Genomic DNA, 20664 nt, shown 5'->3' with positions numbered 1-20664 from the left:
ATTTCACATACTTTGGACTTATTATCAGGAGGAATCAGTCCTTAGAAAATGACATAATGCTTGGTTAAGAAGAGAGCAAAAAAGATGATGATCATCAACAAGATACACTGGGCTCAAACAGCAGTGATTGTGAGGTTGACACAGCACTAGGCAGTATTTCATTCTGTGTTACACAGGGTCATTATGATTTGGAACCAACTTGACAGAAGTTAACAACAATATATTAAAATGGGCCTAATTTTATATGACACTTGTTATGGTTGGCATTGAGCAAAAAGAATAGTGTGGTTATATTCTCTGGGATCTTTCAATCCAACACTCACAACCCCTTATTTCCTGAAGATAATTCATTGGTAACATGCCTTGTCTCTTTAGGAGGGCAACTAGCATGGATCTGCCAATGCCTATGCGTTTCCGGCACTTAAAAAAGACTTCTAAGGAGGCAGTTGGTGTGTACAGGTATGATTAAAATTCTGGCAATAATTCTGTAAAACTAATAAACCTTTTCAAAATAAAAGTGAACCAAATGCTGGGATAACCTCCCTCAAGCAGTAAGAGGTTTTTACATACGTCACTAATTGAACTTGATGTTTTAAGATCCTGTAACTCCTTGTGTAGCACAAAGAATTTACACAATGAGCATTAGAATATTGCTACTGTTAGTGGGCAACAGAATGGAAAAACCTTTCATCCTTGGCCATTTGCAGGAACAGTTAATTTCCTCAAATCGTGTGGGTCCAATTTTTTTCTTTTTTCTCCCAAGTATTTGTCTTTTCCAGAAGACTAACAGATCAGGAGATTTTATTCATATATTCATGCAATTAACTTTATTTGCAGAATCTATGGCTAATCTCTTTCTCATCTTGATGTCCTAGGTCTCCCATCCATGGCCGGGGTCTGTTCTGTAAAAGGAACATTGATGCGGGTGAGATGGTGATTGAGTATGCAGGCAATGTCATCCGTTCCATCCAGACTGACAAGAGGGAGAAGTATTATGACAGCAAGGTGAGTCCCTAACCTTCACTCTCACAGTTCTTTTCTTTTGCTGTAGAAAGGGGCCATCAACTATAAATATGATCCCTGGATCCCAGAAGTAATAGCATTTTATTGATTTTAAAACGCTTTTTCTTCCCCAAGATGTTAACATCTCGAAGTTTGTGTGTGGTAAGTCTACCTCAAGTTCTGAATCCACTCTAAGGATTAGTAGACAGAGATGCTCTTTGAAGATTTGTCTGAATGGACTTCAGGATCTAAAGCATATAGCTACACAATTTTTTTTATTATTACTTTTTATTGTGATTTGGGTGAAAATTTACAGAACAAATTCACTTTCCATACAGCAGTTCACATACACTTTGTCTCATGACATTCACTACAATTTACCCCAATGCAATAGCTCCCTTCCCACTTCCTCCCGATAGTTACCTCTTCCCTATGTCCATCCCTCCATTCACTCCTGCCCCCTGAGCTGTCTCCCTGTGGATAAACAGGCCTTCCTTCTCCCATGATTGTTCTCTCCAAGGAGTGTATTTACCTCAGGTAAATGTCCAACTCATATGCCTGCTTTTTGTTTGTCTGGAAGCCACAGGTGTGGATTCAATTCCAGACCTAAAGGGCAGCTAGGGGCCTTAGTCTCAGTGGTTCCACCAAGCTGATAGAACCTGGTCCCCCTTTTTTCTTTTTCCCAAATGATTCTGAGTTTTGTTCCACATTGTTCTCTCTATCCAGGATCTCCTACATAGATCCCCCTCCGAGTGGTTGACAGTGACACAATTTTTAAGTTTCCCTTTCTACAGAGATAATAAGAAACCTCCAATCTAACACCTAAAATCTAGGGATTCTTCATGGAATCATCTTGAAAGATAATGTTTACTGGGAGAAATCTGGAAATTTTAGAAAGGAACTTCATTTGCCAGTTGTATAGGTCATATAGAAAGAGACTGGGAAATATTCTCAGATATGAGCTATAGTAAATAACTGTTCTTTCTTCTGCATATGTAGGGCATTGGTTGCTACATGTTCCGAATTGATGACTCAGAGGTAGTGGATGCCACCATGCATGGAAATGCTGCACGCTTCATCAATCACTCTTGTGAGCCTAACTGCTATTCTCGGGTCATCAACATTGATGGACAGAAGCACATTGTCATCTTTGCCATGCGTAAGATCTACCGAGGGGAAGAACTCACTTACGACTATAAGTTCCCTATTGAGGATGCCAGCAACAAACTGCCTTGCAATTGTGGCGCCAAGAAATGCCGGAAGTTCCTAAATTAAAGCTGCTCTTCTCCCCCAGTGGTTGGAGTACAAGGACCTAGGGCCATCCAAAGCAATGCTGAAGGCCTTTTCTAGCAACTAGGAGTTCCAGGATTGAGTGGGCACAGTTGAGGGGCCTCTCCATGATGGCTAAGCTCCTTTATGTCCCATATTCACATTGTACATGTGACATAGTCCTGGAGAGAGAGAGATGAGGTCTCAAAGAAAAGATCTATGATCAGCTTTCTCCTGGGGCCCCTCTGATGATATGCCGTTGAAAAGTGGGAAATGGGGTCCCTAGCTGACCTGCTTGGAAGGAGCCTGGAGAGGGTTAGTTATGTTGAGAGGTTGGACCTGAGCTCAAGACTGGCGTGAGCATCTCCTCAGAGAGAAGTTGCCAACCTTGGCTCAGCCTTTTCCTAAGCACTGTCACTGAGAGGGCAGGCAAGACCCCAAATATAGAGTTGATTGGGTACCTGATATTTGCCAGCCAGGCCCAGTCTGTAGCCGTCTGTTGAGCGAACAGAGATCTGGTGGATTTCCCTTGTATCCTCCCACTTGATTCACTTCTGGTTGGGAGACAGGATTCCTAGCACCTTGGGTGACAAAAGGCTGTCTTGGGGTTGTGCCAATTTATTACCAAACATTGAGCCTGTGGGCTTTAAGTGGGAGTCTTATCCCCATGAGCCTTATCTCAGCCAATTACCTTTCTTGACAATAGGAGCGGCTTCCTTTTCTCATTCTTTCTCTTCACTCCACTTTCTTCATTTCCCCCCTCCGTCCTTCATCGCACTGCTTTCCCATTCTTCTTTCTGAGTGGTAAGGGAGATTACCTCCCTGCTCAAGGACACTCCCTGTTGGGCAGAGTACGTGCCTACAGAAAGTTCCATGAACCTGTAAGCACTCCAGGTGAGGAAGTGGACAGGAGCCATTGGACATAACCAGACAGAATTTGGTGAAGTTGTCATAACGCTCCACTGAAATTTTTAAAGAAATATATGTAGCATGATTTTCTAGATAGGCAAAAAGCGTATTTAAATAGGATTTGAATCATGCAACAACCAGAGTATCACAACCAGGATGACCTCTGGACCCCATTCCTAGGACACAGTTACTTTCATTTTCCCCTTGTTCAGACATAGGAAAACTTAACTTTTAAAAGGTCAATGTCCAGTTGAAGGCAGAACACTAATCAGATTTCAAGGCCCAAAACTTGGGGACTAGACCACCTTATGTTGAGGAAACTCTGCCACGTGTGTGAAATCCATGGATACAACAAATTAAATGACACTACTGCCCTGATTACTCCTTAGGATGTGGTCAAAACAACATCAAATGTTTCTTCTCTTCCTTCCCCCAAGACAGTGTCCTGAACCTGTTAAATTAAGTCATTGGATTTTACTCTGTTCTGTTTACAGTTTACTATTTAAGGTTTTATAAATGTAAATATATTTTGTATATTTTTCTATGAGAAGCACTTCATAGGGAGAAGCACTTATGACAAGGCTATTTTTTAAACTGCGGTATTATCCTAATTTAAAAGAAGATCGGTTTTTAATAATTTTTTATTTTCATAGGATGAAGTTAGAGAAAATATTCAGCTGTACACACAAAGTCTGGTTTTCCTGCCCAACTTCCCCCTGGAAGGTGTACTTTTTGTTGTTTAATGTATAGCTTGTTTGTGCCCTGTTGACATAAGTAACTGTTTCCTGGGTTTGCTTTTTGACAATAAATGGAGAAGGAGGTCACCCAACTCCATTGGGCCACTCCCCTCCTTCCCCTATTGAAGCTCCTCAAAAGGCTATAGTAGTATCTTGATACAACAGTGTCTCCTTGTCTTTCTCACATTGTCTCTCTCTTTTCTGGTTCTTGCTCCAGGGTGGTGAGAGACTCTTTCACATTTCCCTGATCTTTCCTACTTCACAGTTAGCAACCAACAAGTTGAATGGCAACTTGACATTTTCCATCACCATCTGCCTCATAGGTCACCTCCTTCCCTTTCCCTCTGCCCACCAAGTCCTCATATCTGCAAAAACCCATTGATCTCCTTGCTCCCTCTTTGGGGGCAGCCTGTTGAAACTGAAGCACAGTCTGACCACTCACGATAAAGCAGATTTTTCTCCTCCTCTGCCACAAGGTTTCAGAGTAAAGTAATCCAGTAGAGGGTGGGGCACCCTTTTCTAGCCACAAGAAGCCCATTCTTATGGAAGTCTAGCAAAGCAATACGACTCAGCCCAGCACACTCTGCCCCAGGACTCATGGCTCTGCTGTGCCTTCCATCCTGGGCTCCCTTCTCTTCCATGACCTTAAGAACTTTGTCTGGTGGCTTTGCTGGAACATTGTCACTGTTTTCACTGTCATGCAGGGAGCCTAGCACTGTGGCCAGGATGGCAGAGACTTTCTTGTCATCATGGAGAAGTGCCAGCAGGGGACTGGGGAAAAGCACTCTACCCAGACCTCATCTCCCGTCCTCCTTTTGCCCGTGAACAAGATGCAATGGCCCTAGGGGTTCCACTAATGTCTTGTTCCCTTTACTATTGCACTGTGTGAGGTTTTTTTGTAGATCCTTTTATCCCTCCCCCTCTCCTTTTTTTTTTTTTTAAGAAAAAAAAAAAATACTTAAGCTGCATTTGTTACTGAAACGATTAATGCACTGATGGGTCATGAATTCACATTGAGGAAGACCCAAAGGCCAGTCAGGGGGTGGGGGAAACTCAGCTAACTAGACCTAGTTACTGCCCTGCTAGGCCGTGCTGTACTGTGAGCCCCCTCCTCGTTCTCTTTCTACCAATCCCAAACCCTGAGGACAGGGGAGGAACCCACATCCTTCCTTCTCCTGCCAGCTGCGGATGGTTTGCCTTGCCTTTCTACCCCCTAATTGTCAACCACAGAAATGAGAAATCCTCTATAGCTCAGCCTTGAGTCCATTGCCAAACTTCAGCATACCTGCCAGCAACTTGGGGGATAAGCCAAAGTTTCTCTGCGATAGGGAAAAGGCAAAAATGGCATAGCTATCTCCAAAACACCTCTGAGTTTGATTTGAAAGCGACCAAGGGAATCTGCACAGGAGTGCAGACTGAGGAACTGTGGTGGGTCATTCCCGAGAATCCCCCAAGGGGCATCCCAAATCCCTAAGGAGTAACAGCTGCAAGCCTGGTCAGTTCTCAGTGAGAGCCAGCTCACTTTTAGCTTTGCTGCTAGAACCTGTTGTGGCTGCATTTCCTGGTGGCCAGTGTAAACTGTGTAACTAGAATAGCTGCATGGCGCTGAACCTGTGGCCGGAACTTGGTCCCTTGGCTCCCTCAGTTATGGTCCACCACCTCCAGCACAGCCCCTCCTATTTTTAGACCAATAACAAGATTTGAGGGGGAAGCCTTGGCAGCTATAAGTTTTCAACCACACTCCTTTGCCGGGATCCAGTCCACCACCCTGCTCGCCTCAGTCAACCTCCCCCCTCCCGGCCAATGCAGTAAGCACCATGCAGCTCTCTTGATTTAAAAAAATAATAATAAAAAATAAAAAATACAACAAAAACAAAAAAAAAACTTTTAATGAATGTATCTTTCTAAAGGACTGACTTCAATCAAATATTTGGAAATACTAAAGGTCAAAACCTTGTCCAATGTTAGCTTTTAAGTTTGATTTGGGATTTTTTTTTTTTTTTACTAGAAATCAAATTTGTTTGTTACTTTAAAGGAAAAGTGGGTCATTGCAAAGGGCTGGGTATAATTTTATGTTTCGTTTTCCTTCATTTTAAAGCAATACAAGGTTATTGAGCAAATGGTTTTGTGCTGAATCATGAATACCAGTCGTCTCACACTCTGAAAACTCGCAACTTTTTTGTTCGTTTTGGTTTTCAAATAAATATAAATATGATATATATAGGAACTAATATAGTAATGCACCATGTAACAAAGCCTAGCTCAGTCCATGGCTTTTAATTCTCTAAACACTATAGATAAGGATTGTGTTACAGTTGCTAGTAGAGGCAGTAAAATGTCAGTCTGGCATTCCTCTCATTCCCTACACAGGGAAAACCAAACTTAAAGGGATGGTAAAATGGTCCATTCCTAGGATCAGAGAGCAATGCGAAAATGGTGTCACCTGGATTTTTTTCTGCCCATGAATGTTGCCAGTCAGTACCTGTACTCCTTATTTCTCTCTTTTTGGTTATGAATGTTGGGGTTACCACCTGCATTTAGGGGAAAATTGTGTTCTGTGCTTTCCTGGTATCTTGTTCTGAGGTACTCTAGTTCTGTCTTTCAACCAAGAAAATAGACTTGTGGTGTTTCTTTTATTGAACTTTTAACAGTCTGTTTAGTAAATACAGGTAGTTGAATAATTATTTCAAGAGCTCAACAGATGACAAGCTTCTTTTCTAGAAATAAGACATTTCTCGACAACTTTATCACGTATAACAGATCTTATGTTTTCTTTTTTTCCTTGTGTTCTTCCAAGCTTCTGGTTAAAGAAAAAAGAGAAAGAAAAAAAAAAAAAAAAAGGAAAACTTGTCTAAAGTCCATCAGTGTTAACTCCCTGTGACAGGGATGAAGGAAAATACTTTAATAGTTCAAAAAATAATAATGCTGAAAGCTCTCTACGAAAGACTGAATGTAAAAGTAAAAAGTGTACATAGTTGTAAAAAAAAAAAGGAGTTTTTAAACATGTTTATTTTCTATGCACTTTTTTTTATTTAAGTGATAGTTTAATTAATAAACATGTCAAGTTTATTGCTGCAGATGGTTGAGCTTTCTTTTGGCCATGGCTGGGGTGGAGCACTGGGGGAAAGGGGTGGCCTGTAACCTGGCTACAAAGTACCTTCCACAGACATTTATTTTAAGGTGGAATCAGTAAATCATTTCCCTTACCCTTCCTCAAACTCCACTCTGCTTGACTTTCTTAACAATTTTCTCCCTTTACTTGTCATTATTGTATGTTCAGGACCTAATTAATTCTGCATGTGAGGAAGGGATCAGGACAATGGAGGAATAGTTCCTTTTCATCTATATAGTCTCCTATCTTTATACAACAAAGTTCAAGCAGTGACTTCTAATCATTTTCACCCATGCTGTGAATATAATTTAAAAAATTGCTGGGGGTAGTGGGGGTGCTCTGGTGGTGCATTAGTTAAGGCATTTAGCTGTTAACCAAAAGGCCAGTGGTTTGAACCCACCAGCTGCTCCACAGAAGAAAGATGAGGCAGTCTGCTTCCATAAAGCTTTACAGACTTGAAACCCAATGGTGGTTGCTATGAGTCAGAATAAACTCTGGCAGTGAGGTGGTTCTTTTTTTTTTCCCAGTTTTGGATTGCAGGGAGAAGCTAGTGAGTGCCTTCTCTTTTCTCCACCTTAAGACCAAAATGAGATTTGCTTACTCTTTTTCACCTAGGACTAGGGTGGGGGTTGCAGTTGAGAAATATTTGTAAATGTCTTGCCAGAGTCAGTGCCAGTAACCCCAGACAGAAGGGGTTGAGCTTATACTTCAGCCAAGAGATGGAAGACACTCCTCATTGGGGGTGGTCCTCGACCTGTATCAGCTAGCAACTGCTGAAGGCTCAGTCCTGCACTCCTCCTCCTCTCATTCTGAGCCTCATTTTTGGATTTTGGAATTGAGCACCATGGGGACCCCAAATGATCAGGCAGTGTTGCAGGCCATCTTCAACCCTGACACCCCATTTGGAGACGTTGCTGGGTTGGATCTGGGAGAGGAAACAGAGGAGCAAATTGATGGAGGTGAGCACTTGACTTTAGAGTGTAGCTCTCCCCATAGGCTGGCCCTCTGGCCTCTACAAAGTAGCAGAGGGAGGTAGTTTCATAAGACCCCTGATAGTATGATTGAGACTGAAATTAAGAGTTTGGCTGATCCTGAGTGCACTGATGGGCTTGACACAAGTTACTGCTAAGAGAAAACCAGGGTTTATCTCAATCCTTTCACCTCTGAAGTATCTCACTGCTTAATTCACCCTATGATCCAAGTTTAACTTGGTGTGTGTTGGATAAGAAGGGGATGTTAAAATCCGGATCTTTATCATAGTAGAGAACATTACCCTACACAGGATGGAAGACAGAGCAGGGAATAACTCAATTGAGTGGCTTCCAACATAAGCAAGCAGAACAAGAATTTGTTTAGCACTATTACAAGCCCAAGAAGAGCTCTGGTGGCACATTGCCTAAGGCATTTCATTGCTAACCAGAAGATGAGGCAATCTACTTCCACCTTGGATTTACCAGCCTGGAAACCCAATGGGGTCGCTATGAGTCAGAATTGACTCAATGGCAGTGGGTATTACAAGCCAAAAGTAACTCAAGTGGTGTACAGGCAATCTGGCTGCTACCAAACAATCACAGAAGAAAGATGGGGCAGTCTGCTTCCATAAAGATTTACAGCCTTGGAAACCCAATGGGGGTCACTATGAGTTGGAATCAACTCGGTGGCAGTGAATTTGGTTTGTGGTTTGTACAAGCCAAAGTAACCCTAATGGTACAGTGGTTCAAAACCACCAGCCACTCTGGGAAAAAGATGTGGCTGCTTCCATAAAGATCATAGTCTTGGAAACCCTCGGGGGCAGTTCCACTCTGTGCTGTGGGGTTGGTCACTATGAATCAGAATGATCACAACAGCTCCAGGTTTGGCTTGATTTGGTTTGGATTTATTATAAGCCAAGCACTGAGCTAACTTCCACAGAGTGGGTGCACTCAGAGACTTTTCCATTGGTCCCTAATAGAGAAGTTTTTAATGAAATAGTGTCACTAATAGCTACATTGCTAAATTGTGGAATGGAAAATACTAAATAATACTCCTCCTTGCTCTTTTAAAAAATAATTTTTGTTGAAAATATACACAGCAGATCACACACCAACAATTTCTACATGAACAATTCAGTGGCACTGAGTACATTCAAGTGGTGCAACCGTTCTCACCCTCCCTTTCCATTATTCCTCCCCCACTGACGCAAACTCACTGCCCCCTAAACTTCATACCTAGCCTTTGGAGTTGCTGTTGTCCATTTGATCCCATATAGACAGTTCTTTAAGAGAACACAGTGCTCAAGTCAGACACTGTTTACTAATTAAGATTGGGTGATCTATTTCCGTAGTGATACCACCTCAGAAACCCAAGGAGGGGTCGCTATGAGTTGGATCCAACTCCACGGCAGTGAGTTTGGTTTTGGTTTGGTTATTGTTTGGAGGAGGAGCCCTGGTGGTGCAGGGGTTAAAGAGCTTGGCTGCTAACTGAAAGATCAGAGGTTTAACCCTACCAGCCGCTCTATGGAAGAGAGATGTGACAGGCTACTTATGTAAATTTACAGCCTTGGAAACTTTATGGGGAAGTTCTACTCTGTCCTACAGGGTCAGTATGAGTCAGAATCGACTTAGCAGCAGTGGGGTTTTATTGTTTGGTTTAAAGAAGATTTCAGGAGATATTTCTGACTTAAGGTTTAAAGACTATCTCAGAGCAACAGTTTCAGGGGTTCATTCAGCCTCAATAGCTCTAGAAAGTCCGGATTCTATGAACATTTGAAATTCTGTTTTGCATTTTTCCCCTTTTGATCAGAATTCTTGAATAGAAACTGTGATTAATATGTTCAGTAAGGTCATCATCCAGTTCTGGTCTCATGGCAAAGGTACAATTGGTCTCTATTTACCTGGAGCAACAGAGGAAGAAGAGAGTCAGGAATAGGAGGAAATGGAATGTGTGGCTAATTGCCTCTGTGAACAACTGCCTCTGGCTTTTCTTTTAAAAGTTTGGATTCTACTTTGCCCTTTTTTTTTTTTTTTTTGCTTTTTTATCAGTAAATACTGTACCAGGTGTTAGAGATGGAGTGATCTGTGGTGCAAAGTCCTTCCCTTAGGAAGAAGAAAGCTCACTGAGAGCTGGGAGCCCAGATCACATAACCAGACTACAAAGGAAGATGGCCAACAGTGGTTGGCAACAGTGGCTGAGGGACAGTGCAAATAAAAAATTGTTGTCATCATGGAAGAACTGGAGATTGAGAACGGATTTGGAGAAGGATGAGGATTTAGCCAAGTGGAGAAAGGGAGGAACAGAGTAGATGTAGTGGTGGGAAGATACATGTATGTTTAGGAAATGAGTACATGCTTCTGGCTGGAACAGTGAAGTGAGAAATAAGGCTGTAGAAGTGGAAGGAAAGAGCACCAGGAACACAGGCTACAGAGTTTGGCCTTCATTCTCTTGGCAACGGAGAACCAACTAACGTCCCTTTCAGAGGTCCCTTTGGCACTTAGGTAGTGCTAGTTCCCAGCCCTGATGACCTCAGCTCCCCCTGCCCCAAAAACTGCACCTGAATCTCCAGGTGTCTTTTGCTTCTTGCTCCCAACCTCACACCTGTTCCTTCCAGGATCCCTCCCTGGCACAGATGGAATTTTTCCCCAAGAGCAGCTGGAGCAGTCCAAGAACCTGGAGCTCCAGGGAGTGATGGCAGCAGAGGCTGGGGACCTCAGCACAGCCCTGGAAAGGTTTGGCCAAGCCATCTGCCTGCTGCCTGAGAGAGCCTCTGCCTACAACAACCGAGCCCAGGCCCGACGACTCCAGGGAGACGTGGCAGGTGAGGGAGGAATGTTCTGGAGCCTCTACAGAAGGCGCCTGGAGCACAGAGCACAGATAAAGTGGTTGTGGGGCCGCAGCATGTATGTGCGACCTCTCTTGAGTATCACTCACTCAACCCCTCTGCAGCCTGTGTTCTTATCAAGTATGAGATCTCTCATGAGCCTTGATAGCCTCATGGGGTTATTGTGAAGAGATTAAACTCACTGCCATGGAGTCAATTCCAATTCACAGTGACCCTGTATAGGACAGAGTAGAACTAACTGCCCCATAAGGTTTCCAAAGGAGCTCTAGTAGCATAGTGCCTAAGGCACTTGACTGCTAACCAGAAGGCTGGCAATTCAAACTCACCAATCACTCCTCAGAAGGAAGGTTGGGCAATCTACTTCCGTAGTGATACTGCCTCGGAAACCCAAGGAGGGGTCGCTATGAGTTGGGGTCGACTCAACAGCATATAACAACAACAAGGTTTCCAAGGCTATAAATCTTCATGGAAGCAGACTGCCACATCTTTCTCCTGTAGAGCCACTGGTGAGTTCGAACTGCTGACTTTTTGGTTAGTAGCTGAGCACTTTAACCACTGCTCTACACAATAACTGCTCTATAAATGCTAGCTGTAAATACCATGTTTTTAATCTTTGTATCCTCAGCACCTAGTCCATTGTCACACAGTAGGCTCTCAACAAATGTATTCTCCCGGGCCCTCCACCTGCCTACCAGAGTTGGCAGTTAACTACAAATCTGATGAAAATCCATGTGTCAAAAAATCTCAAGAGTTTTTATCCAGGAGAAATCAAAAAGTGAACATTATTCTTGTCTCCTGCTCCTCAGTTGAGTAAATGGGAATATTTTAGCCAACAAAGTTCATCACAACAGGCACCATTCTAAAGCACTTTACATATAAGCTATAGTAACTCATTGAATACAACAACCATGAAAGGTATGTACTATTATTATTCCCATTTTACAGATGAGAAATGAAGAGTTAAGTAACTTGCCCACTATTACATGGCAAGAAGTGGAAGGGCTGGGATTTGAATCCAGGTGGTGAGACTCCAGAATGTGTGCTCTTAATCCCACTAGACTGCTCCTCCAAGAGCTTACATCAGGGCAGTAGAACAGACCCCACATTACGACACTAACATGATGGCAAGGAGAGAGCTCAGCATAGAACTTCCTCCTAGGGTGAGTTCAGAAGGATGACTTGCAGTAAGCAGGATGAGGGGTGGGAGTGGGAAAAGGTACAGCCTGCAGAGCCCCGAAGGCATGAAGAGGCACAGAGGACTTCATCTCCAGGTTGGCTGGAGTACGAAGTGTCACAGGCATGGTGAGTAGAGCCTCGAGATGTGAGCAGGGGTCAGATGGTGAACACCTGGGAATGTCAGGCCGAGATCAGACTGTATCTTGAAAACATGAGGAATCACCAAAGAGTTTTTAACTGGGGAGTGACTGGATCAAACTTGCTGCATTCAGGTTACTCTGACTGAAGTGGGAACAAGAGGACTATGCTGGAGGCCAGAGCTCAGACTGATACAAAGGTGTAAACCATGGGGGGGAACTATGAGTTACTATTAGTGGTGGCAGGGGTGCTACCCCAGGACCTCAATCCCAGGCTGGGGAGTTTGGATTCAATTCTAGGAACAATGGGGAATGCCTGAGGCTCCCTTTCAGGGGCAGAGACATAGAGGCCACTGGGGACAGCCTGTAAACCAAAACCCAAGAGGTACAGATGTAATCTTACCTGGAGAGGGTTTCTATTCTCCCCTACTCCCTGCCCCCGAGTTTCCCTCTGAGGGAAACCAAGGACTCTGCATTCAGAGAGTTTCTCAACTGTTTGGGGACCAAAATACACAGACAGGACAGGTAGACTAGTCTCTCTCCAGAAGGGTGCTGGAGCTCTCCAAGCACCCTGCCAGGCTCTTTAGAAGACTAGAGAATGAGAGTGAATTGAGACAGAGCCCAGAAGCCTGGTCAGCCTTACAGACAACACTCGCTGGTTCTCATGAGGTTCCAACTTCAGAGCTCTGAGGCCGAATACTACTGTTTTATAAGAATAACAAAAATGAAAAATGGTGCAAACCAGTTCTGGTGCCACATCTTCTTCAAAGGAACTTAGATACAAAATAATTTAGACAACAGAAAGAATGAGGAACAGAGGCTAGGAAATAGGTGAGAGATTTAGCTGTTCTAAAGCACACAAACCCTCAAAAGAAAAAGAATGAGAAATGACTTTATTGTATTTGTAAGAAATAGTAATGCAGTTAATTTTTTTTTTTTTTTTTTTTTTTTTTTTTTGACCCTGGGATTCAGATTCACTCACCTGGCACATGGTAGGTGCTTAATGACTTATGTGTGGAATAAATTGCCTGCTATGTGCCAGGTTCATTAAACTGGCCATTTAAAATCTTCCCCACAATCTTCATGTTTTGGTATGTTATTGTTGTTAGGTACTATAGAGTCCTTGTTCACTATAGCAACCCTATGTGACAGAGTATAACTGCCCCATGAGGTTTTCTAGGCTGTACAGGCACACCACAGAGATATCGTGGGTTCACATCCAGATTACCACAGTAAAGCTAATACCACAATAAAGTGAGTCACACAGTTGTTTTTTTTTTTCCTAGTGCATATAAAAGTAATGTTTACACTATATTGTAAAGTGTGCACTAGCATTATGAAAGTTTAAAATGTTTAAAAAATTACGAAAATGAGACACAAAGAATAGGAAGTGAGCACATGTCAGAAAAAGAGCTCTGACAGACTCTCTCCAAGCAGGTTTGCCACACACCTTCCAACTGTTTTTTTTAAAAACCTCAATATCTGAGAAGCGCTATAAAACGAGGGATGCCTGTTGTATTTAGGAGAGCCGATCACCAGGTCTTTCTCCCACGTAGTGGCTGGGTGCGGTTCCAACTGCCAACCTTTTGGCCAGCAGCTCAGCGCTTAACCATTGTGCCACCAGGGCTCCTTTTTGGTTATTAGATGGTGAGAAAATAATGGAAACAAGGAAGAACCTGGCCTTTAGTTCCAGCTCTAACACTAACTGGCTGCGCAGACCAGAGCAAATCTTCCCAGCTCTTCCAGTTTTCATCTGAGTAACGGGAATAACTATCTAACTCAATGATCAAATGTCTGCGCATGTGCAGTCAGATAATAAAGACCCCGCCGTTACAATTACCACTAGGGATTACTGTGCCCTCTAGGGTTCTGCGACTCTGCAGCCGCAGATGGGCCGGGGGCTCCGCGCTAACCACCTTCCCGTCCGCCCTGCAGGCGCCCTGGAGGACCTGGAGCGCGCCGTTGCGCTGAGCGGCGGCCGGGGTCGCGCCGCCCGTCAGGGCTTCGTACAGCGCGGGCTCCTGGCGCGGCTGCAGGGCCGGGACGACGACGCCCGTAGGGACTTCGAGAGAGCAGCGCGGCTGGGCAGCCCCTTCGCACAGCGCCAGCTGGTGCTGCTCAACCCCTACGCCGCGCTGTGCAACCGCATGCTGGCGGAGATGATGGGGCAGCTACGCGGCACCAGCAACGGACGCTGAATGCGCTGGATGGGCGCCCGCGGGCACAAGGGGCGGCCCCGAGGGAATAAAGCTGCAGGTGCCTCTCCAGACTCTGCCTGTTTCTGTGTCCAGCCCTCTCACCCCTGACCTCTGCACTGGCCTAGCAGACCGAAGGCACCCAGGTGTACCCAGCGTGGGCGGCCCTCCGCGCGTTATCAGAGGGGCAGGGGTGGTATGTTAGCTACTGCCCCCCTGCTCTGGGGGTGGGGTACACTGGGCCCGCAGGTCGGGCATTGATTGGCCCTGCCTGGCGCAGCCCGAGCCCCTGCGGCAGACTGCGGTCCTCATCAGACCTGAGCAGTTGCTCGGGCTGCGCTCTGAGAGGGAGCCAGGTGAGCGGCCCCGAGCTCCAGGGGGCGGGGCGGGGTTGGGCCGCAGATGCTGCGGCGACCTGCGTTCCGCCTCCTCTTTGCTACACACACCCACCAGAGCGATCTAAAGGATTAGGGAGGAGGCACAGTGTGACAGACGGGAGAGAAGTGGACCAGGAGAGAATCCAGGGTCGAGAGAAGGACGGTGCTTTTGGGAGGCAACACGCATACACCAAATATCTGTGTGTGTTTGGGCTTGGGGAGGGCTGCAAGGTTGCTCGTTGTTTCTGTGGCTCTGTGCGTTTGTGCCTGTTTGTCCCCTGTGTGTTCTGGGTCGGTTTTTTACCTTTGGATTTTGCTGTTCGTGTTGCCCATCGTTACTGTGGGTCTGTGTTTCCGTGGTTCTTTTGTTTATGGAGAGTAAATTCCTGGAGAAGTCCCGCAGGCCCGTCTGCTCTCACCTACGTTAACGCCAAGGCTTACCCCCTTCTCTCATCAGCCTGGGGCCCAGGCCGGGGCCATCATGGCACTGCCTCTAGGCTCAGCTACCCTCCCGCACACTCTGCTGCTCCTGCCCGCCCTTCTGAGCTCAGGTACACCCCTGTTCATGCCTTGATTAAGCCCTTCCGGGGCCCAGAGCCCCCACCTCCCCACCTTGCCTGCATTTGGTGTGGGTACTCCAGGCGGCAGGCTCCAGAGCCAGGTTCCTCCCACTCACCTACCCAAGGTCCAGCTAGTCCCTGGTGAGTGCACACAGGCTCTCTGTCTCTTGGCTTGCTTCCTCTGTAACGGGACCCTCATCCTGGTCACAGCACAGCACCAACCACCCTCAGTCTTCTCCAGAGAACCCTTAATGTGTGTTCCAGGTTGGGGGGAGTTGGCACCGCAGATTGATGGTCAGACCTGGGCTGAACGGGTACTTCGGGAAAATGAGCGCCATGCCTTCACCTGCCAGGTGACTGGAGGGCCTGGTGCCCCCCACCTAGCCTGGTACCTGGATGGACAACTGCAGGAGGCCAGCACTTCAAGATTGCTGAGCGTAGGTGGGGAAGCCTTCTCTGGAGGCACCAGCACCTTCACTGTCACTGCCCAGCGGACCCAACATGAGCTCAACTGCTCCTTGCAAGACGTGGGCAGTGGCAGGTCAGCCAATGCCTCGGTCATCCTCAATGTGCAATGTGAGTGCCCTGAGGTGGGCAGGGAGAAAGGTTCTCTGCCCAAGGGCCCCAGAAGCTACTGGGCAGGGCCCCAGCAGTACATTAACAAACAATGAGCACATAGTACTTGCCCTGCTGGTACTTTCTTAATCCTCATAATAATTCTGAGGTAATTCCTTAATTAATGCTGTTACTCCCATTTTACAAATGAAAAAACTGAGGCACAAAGAGGTTAAGCAATCTGTCTGAGGTCATGTAACTGGTAAGTAGCAGAGCCAGAATTCAAATTCAGACATTCTGGCTCTAGTGTTACTATGTAATACTGTCCGTATTCTTGGTCACTATGTAATACTGTCCGTATGGTAGAGCCAGTTGGCCTGCTTTCCAGTGGCCTTTTTAGGAGAATCCAGGTCCCAGCTTCCCTTCTGTGCTTGGAAAGAAAGAAGAGTAGTATGGGAGGTTTTTGACGAAAGCATATTGGCTTCTGCTTTATACCAGTTAAGCCTGAGATTGCCCAGGTCGGGGCCAAGTACCAGGATGCTCAGGACTCGGGCCTCCTGGTTGTCCTTTTTGCCCTGGTGCGTGCCAACCCTCCTGCCAATGTTACCTGGATCGACCAGGATGGGCCGGTGACTGTCAACACCTCTGAATTCCTGGTGCTGGATGCCCAGAACTACCCCTGGCTCACCAAACACACCGTGCAGTTGCAGCTCCGCAGCCTGGCACACAACCTCTCAGTGGTGGCCACCAATGATGTGGGTGTTGCCAGTGCCTCTCTTCCAGCCCCAGGTGAGCACTGACAGCAGGTGGCATAGCCAAGCCTCAGGTGGGTGCAGGGGTCACCGTAAGAAAGGTGGGGGGGACTTTGCCCTGTCAGTGAGTCTTGTGGATGAGGTGTCCACAGCCACATTGGGCAAGAGAGTCAGAGTTGTGCTTGTGGCATCTTGGGATTGGGGACATTGTCTTCTTGGGATCTAACTAAGGGATGACCTGCAGGGCTCCTGGCCACTCAAGTGGAAGTGCCATTGCTGGGCATTGTTGTGGCTGGAGGGCTTGCCCTGGGCACCCTGGTGGGGTTCAGCACCTTGGTGGCCTGCCTGGTCTGCAGGAAAGAGAGGAAGACCAAAGGTAGGGCCAGGGGTTCTTGGGGGCAGAGGGTAGCTGAGAAGGGTGAGCAGGGCAAGGGGTGGGCAGCTTGGGCAGTGAGTAGAGCTGTGCAGAGCAGGTTCTCTGACAGGCTGCAGAGGGCTTCCAGATACGGATATGGGTGAGACAACATGTGTCTAGGCATTAGGGCCAGGCAATGGGAACCCAGTCTCTGGTCCCAGGGTCAGGACTGGGCATTGGAAAGACCCTTACCTGAGGGTCCTGGGTCAGAAAGAGCATGGGGGCAGTGCAGAGTGGATGGGCACATTGAGGATCAGTGGCATGGTTTCTTTCTCTCCAGGCCCCTCCCGGCGCCCATCTCTGATCTCTAGGTAAAGTCCTGGGTGCGTGGGCAGGACCGAAATGTAGACCACTGGGGGAACCTGGGGCTTCTGGGAGGTTTGGGGCATGCCGCAAAGCAGGAAGCTGTGCCTGCTGGTGCCAAGGCCTAGCCAAGCCTTTGTCTGCCCTGCAGTGACTCCAACAACTTGAAACTCAACAATGTGCGCCTGCCACGGGAGAACATGTCCCTTCCGTCCAACTTGCAGCTCAATGACCTTACCCCAGATTCCAGAGGTACACTCAGGTCGCTGCCAGTTGTCCCTGCTCTAGCACAGTTACTTCTGAGTAAAAGGAAAACCTTGGTGCTTAGGAGGGGCTAGATACTGTCAGGCTCGCTCCTTGTCCTGGACACTACCCCTTTTGTCACTCAGCAGGGAAACAAGCAGACCGACAGATGGCTCAGAACAACAGCCGGCCAGAGCTGCTGGACCCTGAGCCTGGTGGCCTCCTCACTAGCCGAGGTACTGGGCAAAACCTGCTGCCCTCTTTTCTGCTTCCCAACCCTGTGCTTATGCCCAAAGCCTCTGAGTCGAGGGGGAGAGAAGGGTCTCCTAATTTCCAAGGAAAGAGGATCACTGAGACCCTGGGCATCTCTGCCCCACAGGCTTCATCCGTCTCCCAATGCTGGGCTATATCTACCGAGTGTCCAGTGTGAGCAGTGATGAGATCTGGCTGTGAACAGAGGGCCAGATGTGGATGCCTTCTTGGTCCCTGGGTACCCTCCCACTCCTCCTCCAAGACACCCTCTGCCTGGCTTTGTTGCCAACATGAAGAGGCCATGCCACTGCCACTTTGGCTTGGCTTCCCAGCTTGGGTGCCCTCAATGTCATACCCGTGATGAGTTTCACTGGGATCTGAACCTCAAGAGCAAAGGTATCCTTTGCAAGGCTGCCGGGCAGACCTAAGCCCCTCATTCTAATGCAGGTTGGCCTTTGCATGGCATGGCTGTGCCCAAACACATGGGGCTCTTTGGCCAGAAGTGCTCAGATGTCACCCAGCATCTAAGTGTGGTGTAGCCTTGTTTGCTTGGGCCTGCTCGGTGCCCCACTCTGGCTTTTCTCGGCACCTTGTCCCGTGGGCACAGGAGCATGCCTGGTTAGGGGACAGGACGGGCCCTGCATGTCTTGGATTTCCTTCCCATGCTATGCAGCTTCCTTCCCTCAGGGAAAATTTAGGGCTCTGCTAACTGTATAGAATAAACTGCTCTTTGCACAGGATCCAACCCCTGGCCCAGGGGCACTGGCCAAGCACAAAGTAGTCCCTTTTGCTGCATACTTCTCTGCCCTATCTGTCCCTGTCTCCTCTGGGCATGATAGACTATACAGTGGACCTTCTCCATCTCTTCACTGGGCACTAGACTTCCTCACTGGCCTGACCTCTAGCAGTGCCAGCACCTGGTGGTAGCACAGTTAAGAGGGAGATGAGGAGAGAAGTCTGGTGGTACCCAGCATGTGGCTATGTATCATTTTCTTAGTGTTAGCACTTTAAGCACATTCCTTGGGGGAGGGGGTGACAAGGACCGCAGGGCCCTCTTTGTGGCTTCCCCCAAGTCTGGCCTTCATATGATTCACTGTGAGTGCCCTGAGCCCTCGGTTTCCTTCAACATGCTCCCCTCCCCACTGGGCCCCACGCCTGACCAACTTTAGCTGTCCCACCGGAAGCCCATCTTCCTGCCCCGACTCTCTGTTCCCTAGGGGATGGTCACAGTGGGCACACAATTTGACAGTGCCAGAAGCTTTAGGAGGACATGGAGAAAAGGGGAGACCACATACCCCCAAATGACCTAAGAACACTTTAGAAGGCAACATGCAAATGATTGCAAATTAATTTACTGCAGAGTATATTTTTCCCTTGTTGATAACTTGTTTTGTAATTTTCTTATGTTACTGCCTCGATCAGTGCTGAGCACACAGAAACTTCAATAAATGTGACTAAGTGAATTCACGAGTGCCTGCTTCATTCCTTCAAATAGGGTTTTTAAATGCAGTTTTTCCATCATGCAGTAGGAAACAACAGCAAACACTTGGGTGCTCACCACCCATCTCTGTTGAATGTTAACCTTTTGCCGTATTTGCTTCACAACTTTTACTTTAAAAAGTAAAGAACATTATTTCTTAAATAACACTGTTCCTCGTAGCAGGGCTGGCGTTTTCTACATTGTATGTGCCAGCAGGGGCCACTAAGGACTGTGCCTAATGTTTGCTGAGCCCCTTTGTCCTGACAGGTACAGAAGGCTCAGACTAAGCTGTGATTTTTCAAAAAAAATTTTACTAGGTGTCAGTTCTCTAGAGCTGCTGTAATAGAAATAGCACAAGTGGGTGGCTTTAACAAACAGACTTATTTTCTCACAGGAGGCTAGAAGTCCCAATTCAGGGTGCCAGCTTCAGGGAAGACTTTCTCTGCCGCTCTGAAGGAGAGTTCTTGTTCCCTTGCGGTCTTCCTGTGGCTTGGCATCTATCTTCTCTCATAGGTGCTAGCTTGTGCTAGCTTGTATGGTTGCTTGCTCAATCTGCTCTTTTGTATCTCAAAAGAGAGTGATTCAAAACATACCTACGCTCATATTGCCTCATTAACACAAGGATCCCTAATGGCACGGCGGTTAAGTGCCCAGTTGCTAACAAAAAGTCAGCAGTTTAAATCCACCAGCCACTCCGCAGAAGAAAGAGGTAGCAGCCTGCTTCTGCAGAGGTTTTGGATACCTTTATAGAAGCAGTTCTACCCTGTACTTTAGGGTCGTTTTGAATCAGAATTGACTCCACTGCAATGGGTTAACAACGAAAACCTCGTTCCCAAATGAGATCATAACCACAAGTATATCACAACACATTTTTTTGGGAGACAAGTCAGTCCATGACACTGGGGGATTATGGAGAAAAATTGCTAGAATCAGGATGACTTTTTTAAGGGCTGCTGTGCAATGGATCGCTTTTATATGGCCTTTCTCGCCATGGATTTATAACTCCCACCAAATGACTAGGAGCTCTGGTGATGTAGTGCCTAAGGCACTTGACTGCTAACCAGAAGACTGACGGTTCAAACTCACCAGTCACTCTTTGGAAGGAAGGTTGGGAAATCTACTTCTGCAGTGATACCACCTTGGAAACCCAAGGAGGGGTCGCTATGAGTCAGGTCCGACTCAATGGCATATAACAACAACACAACAACAACAAACAAATGACTAGGTGGGACTATGCAAATAAGGTACTTGAGGCCCACCAAGGAGATTGGATAGTTTGCTAATAATGCAAATAAGGCACATAGCACACTTGTGTGAGTGGGTCTCCTCATGAGGGATTGGTCAGTTTTGCCATCCGAGAGGCAGTAAGGGGA

The 20664-nt window shown here is 46.7% G+C and overlaps 3 protein-coding genes across 3 annotated transcripts in view; all 3 read left to right on the top strand.

Moving 5' to 3' along the window:
- KMT2A (lysine methyltransferase 2A) overlaps nucleotides 1-2277 on the top strand; it is a 107960-nt gene extending 105683 nt beyond the window's left edge. Inside the window, exons 34-36 of the mRNA XM_007936472.2 lie at nucleotides 376-459; nucleotides 876-1005; nucleotides 2002-2277. Coding sequence (XP_007934663.1) covers nucleotides 376-459; nucleotides 876-1005; nucleotides 2002-2277 — 490 coding nt within the window. The remainder of the gene's footprint in view (nucleotides 1-375; nucleotides 460-875; nucleotides 1006-2001) is intronic.
- A 5596-nt stretch (nucleotides 2278-7873) lies between these two features.
- On the top strand, nucleotides 7874-14357 carry TTC36 (tetratricopeptide repeat domain 36). Its single transcript, XM_007936468.1, has 3 exons — nucleotides 7874-7988; nucleotides 10634-10822; nucleotides 14095-14357. The coding sequence occupies exons 1-3, from the start codon at nucleotides 7874-7876 to the stop codon at nucleotides 14355-14357; spliced, it is 567 nt and encodes a 188-aa protein (XP_007934659.1).
- Nucleotides 14358-15212: 855 nt separating this feature from the next.
- TMEM25 (transmembrane protein 25) lies at nucleotides 15213-18012 on the top strand. The gene is made up of 8 exons (XM_007936465.2): nucleotides 15213-15282; nucleotides 15556-15867; nucleotides 16345-16635; nucleotides 16843-16974; nucleotides 17294-17324; nucleotides 17468-17568; nucleotides 17706-17795; nucleotides 17939-18012. The coding sequence occupies exons 1-8, from the start codon at nucleotides 15213-15215 to the stop codon at nucleotides 18010-18012; spliced, it is 1101 nt and encodes a 366-aa protein (XP_007934656.1).
- The last annotated feature ends 2652 nt before the right edge of the window (nucleotides 18013-20664 follow it).

This window comes from Orycteropus afer, unplaced genomic scaffold (genome assembly GCF_000298275.1).
Source record: "Orycteropus afer afer isolate SDZICR_OR568_19922 unplaced genomic scaffold, OryAfe1.0 scaffold00036, whole genome shotgun sequence".
In the NCBI taxonomy this organism is placed as follows: domain Eukaryota; kingdom Metazoa; phylum Chordata; class Mammalia; order Tubulidentata; family Orycteropodidae; genus Orycteropus; species Orycteropus afer.
The sequence above is the reverse complement of the archived record's forward strand: the minus strand, read 5'-3'. Positions and strand labels throughout refer to the sequence as shown.

Excerpts from the sequence above, each read along its gene's own strand:
- TTC36 (XM_007936468.1), top strand. The coding sequence starts at position 7,874 with ATGGGGACCCCAAATGATCAGGCAGTGTTGCAGGCCATCTTCAACCCT. Across the intron at positions 7,989-10,633 it reads AGAGGAGCAAATTGATGGAG|ATGGAATTTTTCCCCAAGAG; the intron begins GTGAGCACTTGA and ends TCCCTGGCACAG. Across the intron at positions 10,823-14,094 it reads ACTCCAGGGAGACGTGGCAG|GCGCCCTGGAGGACCTGGAG; the intron begins GTGAGGGAGGAA and ends TCCGCCCTGCAG.
- TMEM25 (XM_007936465.2), top strand. The coding sequence starts at position 15,213 with ATGGCACTGCCTCTAGGCTCAGCTACCCTCCCGCACACTCTGCTGCTC. Across the intron at positions 15,283-15,555 it reads GCCCGCCCTTCTGAGCTCAG|GTTGGGGGGAGTTGGCACCG; the intron begins GTACACCCCTGT and ends TGTGTGTTCCAG. Across the intron at positions 17,796-17,938 it reads TGGCCTCCTCACTAGCCGAG|GCTTCATCCGTCTCCCAATG; the intron begins GTACTGGGCAAA and ends TCTGCCCCACAG.